General features: G+C 39.4%; 1 protein-coding gene across 2 annotated transcripts in view; it reads left to right on the plus strand.

Moving 5' to 3' along the window:
* Positions 1-14601, plus strand: part of NUP133 (nucleoporin 133) — an 84351-nt gene continuing 69750 nt past the window's right edge. For both annotated transcript variants that reach the window (XM_032783846.2, XM_032783847.2), the window contains exons 1-6: positions 1-294; positions 3056-3174; positions 4721-4824; positions 6600-6707; positions 10158-10289; positions 12435-12605. In XM_032783846.2, the coding sequence (XP_032639737.1) occupies positions 122-294; positions 3056-3174; positions 4721-4824; positions 6600-6707; positions 10158-10289; positions 12435-12605 (807 nt within the window). In that variant the 5' untranslated portion in view covers positions 1-121. The remainder of the gene's footprint in view (positions 295-3055; positions 3175-4720; positions 4825-6599; positions 6708-10157; positions 10290-12434; positions 12606-14601) is intronic.

Below are 14601 nucleotides of genomic sequence, written 5' to 3' on the forward strand. Positions count from 1 at the left end.
GCGACGCCCGGAGCTGAGCGTGTGGCTGGCGTACGTTGGCGGCGCGCGCGAGGCCCGGCCCCGGCAGTTGGTACCCAGGCGCTGCTGAGCTCGTGCTAGCTCCCTCCCTGCAGCTCCTACCATGTTCCCTGCCGCCCCTGGCTCCCCGCGCACCCCGGGCGGACCGGCCCGCAGGCCCCTCGGGGCAGCCGCCGTCTCCGTTCCCCGGCCGGGCGGCAGGAAGAGCCTGGCGGCGGCCGGCTCCCCGGGGCTGTTCTCCCCGGTGTGGAGGCGGAGCGGCTCCCTGTCGGCGCGGTGAGTTCCCGGCGGGGGCGGGGGGCCTCAGTGCTCAAGAGCGGGGCTTAGGGAGGCCGCGGCTTGTTTGTCCCCCATAGAGCAGCCGTTCCTGTCCCCCGGCACTGCCCAGCTCGAGTGCGAGTGACCCGCCTGCTCCTGGCATGTCAGCGCTGTGAGCTGTAACCAGGGGCTGCTGCTTGGGAGAGCCGCGGCCGAGGCACTGAGCTGCCTGCTGCCTCGGGAAGCCTCATCCCTTAGCAGCAACGGGCTAGAAACTTGGTGTTGTTTAAATTAACAAACTGCAGCGGGCCCCCTATTCACACCTGAAATGCCCCAGTGAGGTAGGGGGTGAGGTGGGATTTATAAATCCAGTCTAATTTTGATGTGGTCATCTACGTTTTGGTTCTCTTGCTCATTCTGTAAGCCTGCTTTAATATTGCAGTGCTCTTCAGAAACTTGTATGGTTTATTTCATGAGTATAGGGACCTAGACTGTGGTTCAAGTAATCTGCTTGATCACCCAGGGGTTTGTGCATTGCCCAATTCCTTTGTGGCGTTGTGCAGAGGACACCCCATTCCCAACATCGGTGATGTAAGCACAATGTCTGCCCACTTAGATTGTAAGCACTTCAGGGCAAGGATTGTTTTTTGTTCTGTGTTCCTACAGCAGCTAGCACAGTGAGCTCCTGTGCACAACTAAGGTTCCTAACACTGTGATAATTGAGATAAATAGTGTTTCTTTTAGCTCATTATAGTGTTCATTTTCTGTTTGACAATTCTAAGATTATGGGGCACAGGTCTTTGTTAGGTCTTGCGTAATCTTATGGCTCCTGATAGTAACCCTGAAAGTCACATGAACTAAAGCCTAGTATATGATGATTTCCATTCATTTTATGTCTAGAATGATTGTCAGTTGTACCTTTTTAAGTTTTTAGGCCTCTGGTTGTCAAAGTTTCCATGAATTTAAAAAAATCACTGTCAAAAAAAACTTACATTGTTCCCTATCCCACATAGGTCAGAAGTGTTATAAATCCAGAACGGTTATATGACCCTCTAGAATTCAATCTCAGAAGTAGTCATTTGCTTTTGAGACTGACAAGTGTTGCTCAGATGACATTTTCAGCCCTGGGGGATTGCTAGACTAAACTTTCAGCCTGTTTAGCATGGCAGCCAGTTCTCACTTGGTTTCAGGTTTGGATTACAGAGAGTGTTTCATTCTTTCTGATTGAAACATGTCATTGCAGTGTTTTCTGGCTTGCTGGCAAGGAAAGGGCACACTGCTGAGAAGCAGGGAAAATTTGTAAAGAACTGAATTAGAGTAGAAAGGAATCTAATAGCAACCTAACAACTTTCTAGAATGAACTGTGATAATTGAGCCTACAAATTTACCATAGTTTAGACTTTTATGGTAAAAAGTGCAAGTTCATAAAATGTCACAATAACCTATAACAGGGATCGGCAACCTTTGGCACACAGCTCGTAAGCCCCTGGTGGGCCGGGCCAGTTTGTTTACGGGCCGCATCCACAAGTTCAGCCAATTGCAGCTCCCACTGGCCACGGTTCGCCGCTTCAGGCCATTGGGGGCTGCGGGAAGCAGTGTAGGCCGAGGGATGTGCTGGCCAAGGGATGTGCTGGCCACCCTTCCCTGATGGGCCATATGCCAAAGGTTGCCGATCCCTGGCCTATAATAACAAATGTTGATGCAAGAAAACCAGACAGAGAAACTAGATTAGTCTAAACCAAAAAGTCATTGACATAATCTGTTGAAATTATGCTTGTTAAAAACAGATGATGTGGAGCTGGAAATTAATGTACCAAAATTGGTGTGTCAGATATTAGGCCTAATTGGTGGACAAAATAATGAGAGATATGAGCTATTCCACCTTCACCCCCTTTTTGGGCTCTTAAAAAAGAGTGTGTGTTGGGGCGGGGGAATACAGAGCGGAGATCAGACTGAGGCTACTGGAGTGAGTTTCGCTATCATGGCTGTTACCCCCTCTGTCTCCTGGGAGCCAGGCCTTTTTTGTGCTAATCCTGAGGGATGTCCTGATCAGATAGGGTCAAAGGGAGCGATCCAGGTGATATTGCTACCCCCTACCAGCTCCAGCTATATCCTAGACACCACCTGAGATAAAACAGGATCTGACTTTTACAGAAGCAGGAATAACATCAGTTCCAGCCCATCTCAACTAATTTATTTTCATTTCCCCAAAAGGAGTTTTACATTTTTAAAAGCAGTAACAGCTGCAGCTCGTACCAACCAACTTCTCTTTTACCCAACAGGACAGATATTGCCATCTTTAATATCATCTGAGAGATTCACAAAGTGTTTTTTTTTCCTTCTAAAACTCTTTCCAGCTAAAAGTTTTTGCTGTGACAAGTGCCAGTGTGACTAGCATGTTGTCGACAGGAAAGCCGACAAACAGCGGCTACACTGCATGACTTAGCGGCACGGCTGTAGTGACACAGCCATGTCGCTAAAAGCTGTGTAGTGTAGACATAGCCTTTGTTTAACACTGTTTATTGTTGGGATTGTGACTGGGTTATGTTAACACTTTTCGTCCATTTATTCCATCTAAATTAATACAACAAGGGAAACCTAATATACTGACTTGTCTTGAGTGTTCCCAAAGCTATGCACTTGTGCCCCTTTTTCACAAACCTGGCCATTTAATCAAATCTATCTTTTAAACAATTAAAAATGAAATAAATATTGTATATTAAAATTGCAGGAGACATAGTAGAAAATTAATCACAGCTGGTGTGTATTTTTTTTTTAGAGCCACACCCACAAGGGTCATACAACATCCTTCAGCCAGTGAGACTATCAACTATGATGTTAAGAGTTTTGGATCCTCTCTCCCTGTTAAGGTTATGGAGGCCCTAAGAATGGCTGATGGTAAGGTTTGCATTTCTCTTTTCTCCACATGGGAATTGGATTAGATAAAGGAAAAATGGTTAATCTCTTTGTGCTTGTAAATAGTTGATTTTTGAGTGAGGAGGAGAGAAGATAGCACCTCTTTTTAACTGCATACAGTAAGTCACTTGTTTGAGCATTTGTAAGCTTCAAAACATGTAAAACTGTAATTGTTCATGACCAGAACAACTCAACTACTTTCTTTCAAATATCAGTCGTCTGGACGTCAGTTAATTCAGTAACAAACTTCTTGTGAAAAATAGAACTATTGCATTATATTTTTGTTTTATTTGTAATATCAGAGAGTATCATATAGACCAAGCAAAACAAGTACCTTCAAAGTCCTAAGTTAAAAAAGGACAACCATCCTTAATTGTTTCTTGTTTTGCACTTGATGGATGATGCCATCAGTCGTGCTGAATAGGTGCATAGCATGTGTGCACAGTACTGTATTTTTATGCGTAATTGGACGGTATCCATTGTTCCAGATTTTTTACCTTCAAAACAATAACAAATGCAAATGGCTTCTAAAATTCAAGACTTGGGCACCACACTACTGGAAATTATTAGAATGAGGTAAAACTGGTCTGTTTCAAGAGTGCAATGCAAAACTTTACGAAAAAGTCTTCCCTCAGTAACAAAGGCTGAACTAATATAAAAAAATCTCTTCCAAATATAAATAGCTGAATCTAGGAATGATGAAGGAGCTGGATCCTTTATGGACAAAATTAATGAGGGCCCAATTTTGAATTTGGCACCTAGATAATACAGTTAGAGGCATATAAAGTGCCTTAACTAGTGTCTAAAAGAGGATTGTGTGTGTCAGATCCAAAGGATTGAGTAAATAGATCAACTTGTATATATGATTGTTATCTTTTTTTATCTCTTTCCTTTATTTTGTACCTATCTCAAACTTTAGGTGCTTTAATAGTTTTTTAAGAACACATAATCCAAACTGTTAAAACACAAATACATCAGCTTAATATAACCCAATCCCACATAATGGTATAAAACCAGCAGATAAATAGAAAAAGGTACTCATTATTATCTTCTTATCAATTCTCCAAAAATCCAGGAAAATGGGCTTTGCCTTGAAACCAAGAATCTCTCTTCAGAGATTTTTCTCTACATTGCTGTTTCTTTTTTGTAATGGTTCACTCTTTTTTAGGTTTACATTATATCTCTAATAATTTTAAGTAATTTCCTCAGTGATTCTGCTGCTCTCAATTCTTACCTAATAAGATGTAAATAAAATGTAAATGGGTCATTTTCTTGGAGTGACTTAAATTTCTCTCACAAAAGTTGAAAGTATGTTACATTGAAATGTATTTTAAACAATATTTGGTAAATGAGTGTCTTGCATTTAATTAGCTAAAGGACATAGAATTTTTCATGTGGCATTGGATCTATTAGAAAAAAGTTTCCTCTTTTCCTACCAAAATGAAGATTTGGTAGTTTAAAGATTATTCTACAGAGTTTTAGAAGTCTTATTGCGTCATAAAATTTTGTATGGTCTTTTTGGATGTAGCTGATGACCCGTTAAGTGTGCAGGTGGATGAAAGTGGATGGGCCTGGCTAGTCTACAAAGAGAGGCTGATTATTTGGAAGATTGGTCAATCACCAGTTGCTAAGGTAAATGGGCTGTCAAAATGATGATGAAAAAGTGGGTGTGTATGTGTTATGCTAGTTGAGCAAGTCTTTCAGTTGTGTAGTTTAACCCAAGGGATAGTCAAGGAACTGAGACCCATAACTCACGTGAAAAAGGTGAATGGGTTTGTACGAATCGGTGGTAGCAACTCCATAAGAAAGGTGAAAGCTCGCTGTTAGAACTTAACTCCTGTGTTTTCTCTCTGTGCAACCTTAATATTGTATTGAGTTTTTTTTTATTTAATAGGTGTCTCTCAAGGCAGATGCACTGTAGTGATTTAAATAATGTTTTTAGAAATTAGCTAATATATTAAGATTGGTTTTGATAATCCTGTGCTTGCTCTTCAACATGTGCCATGAAAAATGAATCTGTATAAACCTCTTGTATTGTGAGTGGATGTTTTGATTAATTTTCTTTTGTCAAGAAAATATTTTTACCTATGCACCAAAAAACACTTAAGTGAAAAAACACTTCAGTGCATAGCAGTTAACATCCGTAGGAGCCTGTAGTTGTCATAACAATAAGGAATAGAGACATTCTCCAGTCTCTCTTGATGATAGGGAGTATGTCTCTCCTCCTCAGTCAAATACAGAGTGTATTTTCCTGCCCTATTTAACAGTCATGATTTTCTCAAGCACATTTCTTTGTATGATTTTACCATCTTGTATTTGAAAATGTATAAACAGTGTTCTGGCTAAAAGGCTTCAAATAAACCTGCTTTGTCCATTGTAGTGTTGAGAAGCACTCTTACCCTGTGTAATTTGTGAATTGTGTTTGAAAATAATGTGTAAATACATTTCTGAGCTATCAGCTGGTTATGGCAATCTGGCTAAAAATGACATTTGTGACACTCCATATAGGGACCTAATGTTAGAACTCGATAGTTTAAAAGCAGAAAATTGGTTCAAAATTCAGAGCTTACATTTTTTAAAAGAAAGTGCTTGATACATTAACAGTATTGTTCTGATTGATAAACCCATATTAGTACAAAATAAAAAGTAGCTCTATTATTTTTTATTTTTATTCCAGTAGCACCCAAACCCTCCCCTCCCCACTCCAACCAGGATTAGGGCTCCATTGTGCTCGGTGCTGTAGAAGCAGATAATGATATAGTCTGTACTCTAGAGCTTTCAATCTAAAAGACTCGATCAAGTGAAGGATTGGGGACATGATCATAACATACATGCAGATGAACTTGATGATTAGCACAGGTTGTTAGTTGTATTTTTTTTTTTTTTAACTAGGGGTAAAGGTGGGGTGAATTTATGTTCTTTAACAATGGGTTATCCTAGAAGCCTCATACTACTGCCAAGCTGGGGTTATTGTATCTTCTCTAGCCTTCGCCTCCTGAAGAATTTCTCCAAGTGCTGAGGGAGCATCATCTGAAAAATGGCTGGCATTATAAATTACATTTAAGACATTTTAATAAAGAAATAAGTTCAGTGAAACAATTGCCTGCTTGTTGGCAGACACAAGTTGCTGTCTGGTTGACAGAAGAGTGGAATCTAGAGTTCCTGTATTTGTCGTTAAGAGGGGAATGAAGCATGCCTGAGTATTTATTTAACACAAATGTGACTGTATTCTGATAATCCTTTCTAAAACCCTTTGCTGTAGTTTCATGTAATTTGAGTAATTTAATTATTTCCTTTTACCTTAGTACCTACTGTCAGAACAAAGATTAGTAGAATTTGTAAAATGGATATACAAATGACTTTGTCGAGGGATGTTTATAGTAGTCTCTCTTTATTCTTCGTTGTAGTTATCTGTATGCAAGGAACTACAGTTGCCATCCAGTGATTTCCAATGGAGTTCTAGCTTGGCAGCTATATCCTGTCTCAGCACCTCAAGTGAAGTACCTTCTCTACAGGTGAACAACTTAACAATTTTAGAAAAAACACCACCTATGAATATCCTTCTTTGTCATTCGTTCATTTGGAAACTGCATTCCCTGTGTTATAATTAAGCTTGGCAGGATTCAGTTTTAATCGATAACTGTTAATAAACATTGATTTCTGTTGACACACTGAAGTTGACGAAAAAACATTGGTCACTAACTGTCAGTGTGCCTATAGGGATCTGGTGTCACCGGCCCTGGAGGGAGTCCTCTGCAGCCCTGCTGTCACGGGAGTGAGTGGGTCGGTCTGTGGCAGTGGAGCTGTGCTGTGCTGCCTCTGGGTTGGTGACTCCTGATCCCTGCACACAAGGTGCAAGGGGAGGCTGCAGTCTTGGAAGGGCAGAGCAGAGATCTCTGTCCAGGACTATGAGGAAGAGGAACAGTCCCTGGCTGTGGGTGTGGCTCCCCACTGCTGAGTGGCTTATGTGGCAGTGCAGGGAGCCCTCTGTAGCACTGCTGTCATGGATTCTCACTCACTAGCTGGGAATGCTGAGTGGTCTCTGCTTTGCTCCACCAGGATGACAGCCTTTCCTGCTCCTTGTGTAGGGATCTGGTGTCAATGGCCATGTAGGGATCTCTCTGCAGCTCTGCTCTCACAGTCCCACTCACTCACGAGCCAGAAGTGTGGGAGCCGTTCTCAGGCAGGAACTGTTTGGCAATGGGGTGGTGTCGCCTGTGGCTTGGGGCTCCTTGTCATATTTGCTGTCCTGGTTGGGAGTCTCTGCTCTTCCACTGGCCCTCCGATTGGCTGCACAGGCAGCACTCTGCTGCCCCGTTGTCAGAACTGCCCTAACCAGAAAGGAATTTAAAGAGCAACTAGCAAATGACACAAAAACTAACAGCAAAAATATTTGTAAGTACATTAGAAGCAGGAAGCCTGCTAAACAATCAGTGGGGCCACTGGATGATCACGGTAGTAAAAGAGCACTCAAGGAAGACAAGACCATTGCAGAAATGAATTCTTTTCATTGGTCTTCACTGTAGAGGATGTATGGTGATTCCCACACCTGAGTCATTGTTTTAGATGACAGATCTGAGGAAATGTCCCAGTTTGAGGTGTCAGTAAAGGAGGTCTTGGAACAAATATTCACCCTAGAGTTCTGAAGGAACTCAAATATGAAATTGCAGAACTACCAACTGTGGTATGTAGCCTGTTGCTTAAATTAGCCTCTGTACCAGATGACTGGTACAGCCATTTTTTTTTAAAAAAGGCTCCAGAGACAATCCTGGCAATTACAGGCCAGTAAATCTAACTTCAGTACCAGGCAAATAGGTTGACATTACAGTGAAGAACAGAATTATCAGGTGCAGAGATAAACACTGTTGGGGAAGAGTCAACATGGCTTTTGTATAGGCAAATCATGCTTCATCAATCTATTAGAATTTTTTGAGGTTGTCAACAAGCAGCTGGACAAGGATGATTGGGTTAGGGTATAGTGTGCTTGAATTTTTAGAAAGCCTTTGACAAGGTGCCTCCGCAAAGGCTCTTAAGCAAAGTAAGCACTCATGGGAGAAGAGGGAAGGACCTCTCATGGATCAGTAACTGGTTAAAAGGTAGGAAGCAAAGGGTAGGAACAAATGGTTAGGTTTCACAGTGGGGAGAGATAAATAGCAGGTTCCCCCAAAGAATCTGTACTGGGACAAGTCCTGTACAACATATTTATAAATGATTTGGAAAAGTGGGGAAACAGTGAGGTGACAGAGTTTGCAGATGATACAAAATTACTCAATTGTTAAGTCCAAAGATGGTTGCAAAGAGTTTCAAAGGGATCTCACAAAACTGGATGACTAGGCAACAAAATGGCAGATGAAATTTAATGTTGATAAGTGCAAAGTAATGCGCATTGGAAAACATAACCCCAACTATACACACAAAATGATGGGGTCTAAATCAGCTGTTGCCACTTAAGAAAGAGAACTTGGAGTCATTTTAAATAGTTCTCTGAAAAAAACCGCTCAATGTTCAGTGACAGTCAAAAAAGCTTAACAGGAGCTATTAGGAAGGGACTAGATAATTAAAAATCTTAATGCCACTATGTAAATCCATAGTATTCCCATTCCTTGAGTACCGCATGCAGTTCTGGTTGCCCCATCTCAAAAAGATGCATTAAAATTGGAATAAGTAAAGAGAAGGGCTACCAAAATGATTGGAGTATGGAACAACTTCTGTATGATGGGGGAGATTAAAAAGACCAACTATTCAGCTCAGAAAAGAGACAACCAATGGGTGAGATATAATAGAGGTCTCTAAAATCCTTAATGGTATGGAGGAAATATTTATCCTTTCATGTAACACAAGAACCAGGGTTGAGCCAAATAAATTAATATACAGCAAGTTTAAAACAAACATAAGGAAGAAGTACTTCACACAACATGCAGTCAGCCTGTGGAACTCCTTCCCATGGGATGTTGTGAAGGCCAAAAGTGTATATGGGTTACAAAAGAACTAGATAAATTCATGGAGAATAGGTTCATCAATGGCTATTAGCCAAGATGGTCAGAGATGTAACCCCATGGCCATTGATCTCCAACTGCTATAAACTGGGACTGGACAACAGGGGATGAATCACTTGATAGTTGCCCTGTTCAGTTAATTCTCTCTGAAGTATCTGGCGCTGGCTATTGATAGAAGATAGAATAGTGGGCTAGATGGACCATTGATCTGACCTATTACAGCCATTATTATGTTCTTATTATTTTGTGATTTTGGGGCAATCAGTTGATGAGACGTAGTGCTTCCTGTCCAGATCTTTACTTGGATAAAGGCACTTCATCATTCTTTGTACTTGGCTTTGGGTGGATCTCCAGGGGGAGAGTCCTAGAGTGAAGAACTCTTCACCCAAAACATCCTGACAAACATTTGAGAGTTTGTGTGAGATTATTCTCTGAAGAATACATTTGTAAAACAGGCATTGTAGAGTTTTATGTTTCTCTTAATGGCTCCAAAACAATTTTTTTTGGTTTACAAGTAAAAAGATTTTTTTTTTCTGTCAGCCTTGCCAGCTGACATTGGATATTAGTCAAGCTGAGTTTTTGTGGTCACATGTCATGACCAGTAACAAAGATTTTGCATCTGGAACTTAAGTCCTTTGCTGGTTCTTACAGCAACAAATTTCACTTGCACTCCATAGCTATATTGGCCCTGCTACATGATCAGCAGTAAAAAGGAGCAAAAATTATATATATTGTAATGACTCAGAATATACATCTGTTGTGTTAGAAATTGCCATTTTTACATAATCCTCCTCCTCTCCCTGAATGCGCTTTAGTTCTGTGTGTGTATGTATATATTTACCAATTTTGTGTTTTTACTGTCTTAACCTCTGGGACACGCAAAGGAGATTAATATTATTCAAATGAAAAGTTTTATCCTTATTATAGTCCATCTATATCATGTGTTGACTATTTTTCTGTAATTTCAAGTCTCTGTCAGCAATGGTTGCCACCAGCGAAGGGTTTGTACGTTATTGGCCCAGCCTTGTACATGAAGGTTCCTATACGGAGACTTTTACAGACTTTGGAGGCTCTCTGTGCAGTTTTCTAACAGCTGTAAAGGTATAGTACAAATTTTGTTTACATCAAAAGTATTAATTTGATTGCTAACTTAGAAACAGGAAAGAGTATTTGGAGCATCAAGTCCTAAACCCCTAGGAACTTTAATCAACTAAACAGTTGCAGAGTGAATTGTGTGGCTTCATTATGGATAGCTTCACAGAACTGACAGAGAGGCGATACCACCGTGAGTGAGAGCAAGAACCCTTTCCTCCCAAAAGTTCCAGAATATGACAAACAGAAAATTATTTTGTGCATGAGCTTGTTAAACTAGATATATTTTTTTATAAATCCCAGTTCAGAGATTAGATGTAAGAAGAGTAAACTGCAAAGATAAAATGGTGGTAGGACAACTTATATCAGAGGTTGGCAACCTTTCAGAATCGGTGCGCCGAGTTTTCATTTATTCACTCTAATTTAAGGTTTTACGTGCCAGTAATACATTTGAATGTTTTTAGAAGGTCTTTCTATGAGTCTTATATAACTAAACTGTTGTTGTATGTAAAGAAAATAAGGTTTTTAAAATGTTTAAGAAGCTTCATTTAAAATTAAATTAAAATGCAGAGCCGCCCGGACCGGTGGCCAGGACCCGGGCAGTGTGAGTGCCACTGAAAATCAGTTCGTGTGCCGCCTTCTGCACACATGCCATAGGTTGCCTACCCCTCACTTTTATTTTCTTTTTTTAACCTGTTATGTTTACTAAGGAATCGTGAATTTTTTTCACTTAACTAAATGAACAATTACACGTAAGTGTTTCATATGTCAGCAGATTGACCCTGTTGGAAAATTTTTACCTGCATTTTGCAACTTCTAAAACATAACACATCCGAAGTCTAATTTAAATAAAATGATTTTCCTTTTAGGGCAGAACTAGTATATTTATATGTAACATTTTTGATTAGCAGTGAGTATTAAAACATCCCAAAACAACACATCTGTTGTTTGTTTAACTTAAAAAGTCTAATAAAAGAATTAAACATCTGTCAGAAAATGAAAGCAATTGAAAGTGTGTGTACAGGCATCTCAGAGATTTGAAGGTAGATTTGCTAAACTGATAAACTGAGTCTCAGGAGAAGTTCAAATGGAACTATACCGCAGCATTTTGAGAAGTGTAAACATTCGTTTGAAAACATTACATGGAATTTTAGATTTGCAATTTTTGTTGACTGAAATGTGATTCCATAGGCTAAATCTTGTGCAGTGTTTAGAAGATTAATCATTGTTGAACTCCTGTATCAAGCAAGTATTAAACTGACTTCTTTCAATACTTCTAAGAAATGTGTTTTTCACAGTATGGGCTATATGCATCTCCCATGTAACACCACTGAAGTCAATGACTTTGCGCAAGAGGTGAGCCTGTCCCTGTCCTCTCCAGTACTGTTGCCAAATAGTGCAGCATTTCCTTTTATAAACAATCTGGATCTTTTACAAACACTACATTCACTATTACCAAATCCATTTTTAAAAGATACCGAAATAAGTCTCACAACATAGTCTGATAGATATTTTCTTATGCAATTAGTTGTGATATGTCCTACATAGGTCAGGATACTTCAGTGAAAACAGCAAGCTACCCTTGGAAATAATTTTTTGTTATGGAGCAGAGCCATTCCCAATAAGAAGATTATGAAAATGAGCATTAAGTTCACACATAATAGTTGGTAAAAATGTTCATTAAAGGTGAACTATTTTTGTGATCAATAAAACAGTTTTTCAAAAAATGTGGTAAAATATTAATTTAAACATGAGTAACCTAACAAATATATTGTGTACTATATGCCATAATTTAAGCCTTGGAAGAACTATAAATAGTTGTTAAAACATCTGTCACATTTCAGTTTTTAAGTAATGTTTTATAATTTCCAGGTAAGGAGCATGGCCTATTGAAAAGCTGACATTTTTAACCAAGTAAAGTTTTTCCCAGGCTTTTACAGCCAGCTGAGCTTTAAATTACTTTGCTGGAAAAATGTTTCATGGTATATCTCTGCTAGCCCTCGGGTTCTTTGTACAGTAGCAACAATGGCTGTGTTCCCAATTCTGTTTTTCTCCTGGCCTGGTATAAATAATCCTTATTTGACAGTAATTGTTGCTGAAAGTTGGTGGTGTGTCTTTTATGTGTCCAATGTACACATTTTTACTTTTTGTTAGGGAGGAAGTTTTGTTTTATCATCTTCAAGGGGCCTGCTTGTTCGATTGATACCAGACAGTTCTGGTAAGATCCACCAGCATGTCCTGCCACAGGGACAGGGCATGTTTTCTGGAATTGGCCGAAGAGTCTCCTCTCTCTTGGGGATTTTATCTCCCAGTAATGATGTTGCGGTAAGTTCAAGAAATAAATTATTATAAATAGATTTTTTAAAAAAAAATTATGATGCCATGTTCCAACTTCTTGTCTCACTCCTTCCTTCCCTTTTCACTCACTGCTACTTGAGGACATACTGTATCAGAATACAGAACTTCTGAAACCCACTCCATATCAATTATATTCATTAAGGCTTAAAAAAGAAATACTTTACAGGAGTGGTTTTCAATCTATTTTCATTTGTGGACCCCTAAAAAATTTTGAATGGTGGTATGGACTCCTTTGGAAATCTTAGACATAGTCTGTGGACCCCAGGTTGAAAACCACTGTTCTTTAGTAATGACAACCTTTCGCAGACCTCTTCGACATAGTCTGCGGACCCCCTAAAGAAAACCACTGCTTTACAGCACTGTTGTAAACAGGAAGGAATAATTATCTTGCAACTGTTTTTAAATTTCCTCAGAAATCCATAGCATCTGTGTGCTCATAGCATCTGCATCCAGTATGATCACTTGGACTTGAGTTCTTAACCTGATTCGTGTTCCAGAATTGGTATTTCATATGCTTCCCAGAAGACTACCATGCGTTGCATTTGTCAAACACCAAGTGGCTTAAAGCCTTGAACACTGGAGTGTACTACTGTCCCTCCTATTCATTTGTCATAGATTATCCCCGTGGTAATTGAATGTCAAAAGCAAACTATAGTTGGTATCCTATCTAGATGTGGTATTTCTCAACAGCCTGTGGCCCCTTAGTTTATTTTGTGGAGTGGCATTAGTCTTACACGGCATATTGTCTTCCTTTCTGGTCTATACCATACCTGATCTAGCAATTTAATTGCTGAGTGCTTGTGTATTTTTTAAGATTTTCCCCACAGGAAGGCTAATTAAAGTTAATCGAAAGAAACTTTAGTGTGTACTTTACTGTCCAGTATTATCATTCAAGTCAGGAAATGCCAAAGTTAAGGTTGTATCCAGTGTAGTGGTACTTGTGTATTCTGAGAGTCTTTAATTATATGTCCACTTACCATTTATCAAATATAATGTACAGTTTTCTATAAAACTAGATGTTTGGTATTTTGTAGTTTTGTATATATACTTTGCTTATGCTGACAGTCTCTGAAAGTCACTTACAAGATGAGCAATGAATGAAGCAGGCCCTGTGTCATTTGCTGAAAGTTATATAATATTCACTTTTCAAGGTTATATGGACATCTATTAGTATTATTTGTGACTTATTTTGTGATCATATTGTCATGCATATCCATAAGGAAGGACATAGTTTTAACTTGCATATGAATATTAACTTTGGCATTTTATGATTTGAGTTCTTAACTGTACAACTCATATTAAAAAAAAAAAAACACAAAAAACCTGTTAAGTTAAACATCAGCAAAACATCCTATGCACCTTACTAGAATCATACGAAAAAGTACCCTTTTGTCTGTCTGAAGAGCTGCAGTTTTAACATTCAAATGCACAAAGACTCATGCAGTCACTTCTGTGGAGACCGTGCCTCATTTCCTGTGCATCTATAACATGTTTACTTCATTAGGCAAATGTTCTTTCAGGTCCTTGCATCACCCAAAGCAAGATTTTTAAAGTGTACATTGAACTATAGCCTGGTGTACACTTGAGATGTGGAGAGAATGATGCAGGGCAAATTGAATGACAATGGAGAGACTATTAGTAACTCATAGGTTCTCCCTAGATAAAGGGATGCCAGTGGTTGTGGATCAGCTCAAGTTTTGTATGTGAATTTCACAAAAGCTGGAGAGGAGCATGAGAGAGATTTTTGCTATTTTTTTTTATCGCATAAAATAAGACTACTGTCTGGAATTATTTTGATACTTAAATCTTGTATCATAGTTAAAGCAGAGATTGTAAGCTCTTTCGGGACTATCTTTTTATCCTGTAGTTATATAGCCACTTGCACAATGGGGTTCTGGTCCACGAACAGGGCTCGTAGGCACTACAGTAATAATAATTGTCAAATCAAGCATGCATAAGTCTT

The sequence above is a fragment of the Chelonoidis abingdonii genome, chromosome 3 (assembly GCF_003597395.2).
Source record: "Chelonoidis abingdonii isolate Lonesome George chromosome 3, CheloAbing_2.0, whole genome shotgun sequence".
Lineage (NCBI taxonomy): Eukaryota > Metazoa > Chordata > Testudines > Testudinidae > Chelonoidis > Chelonoidis abingdonii.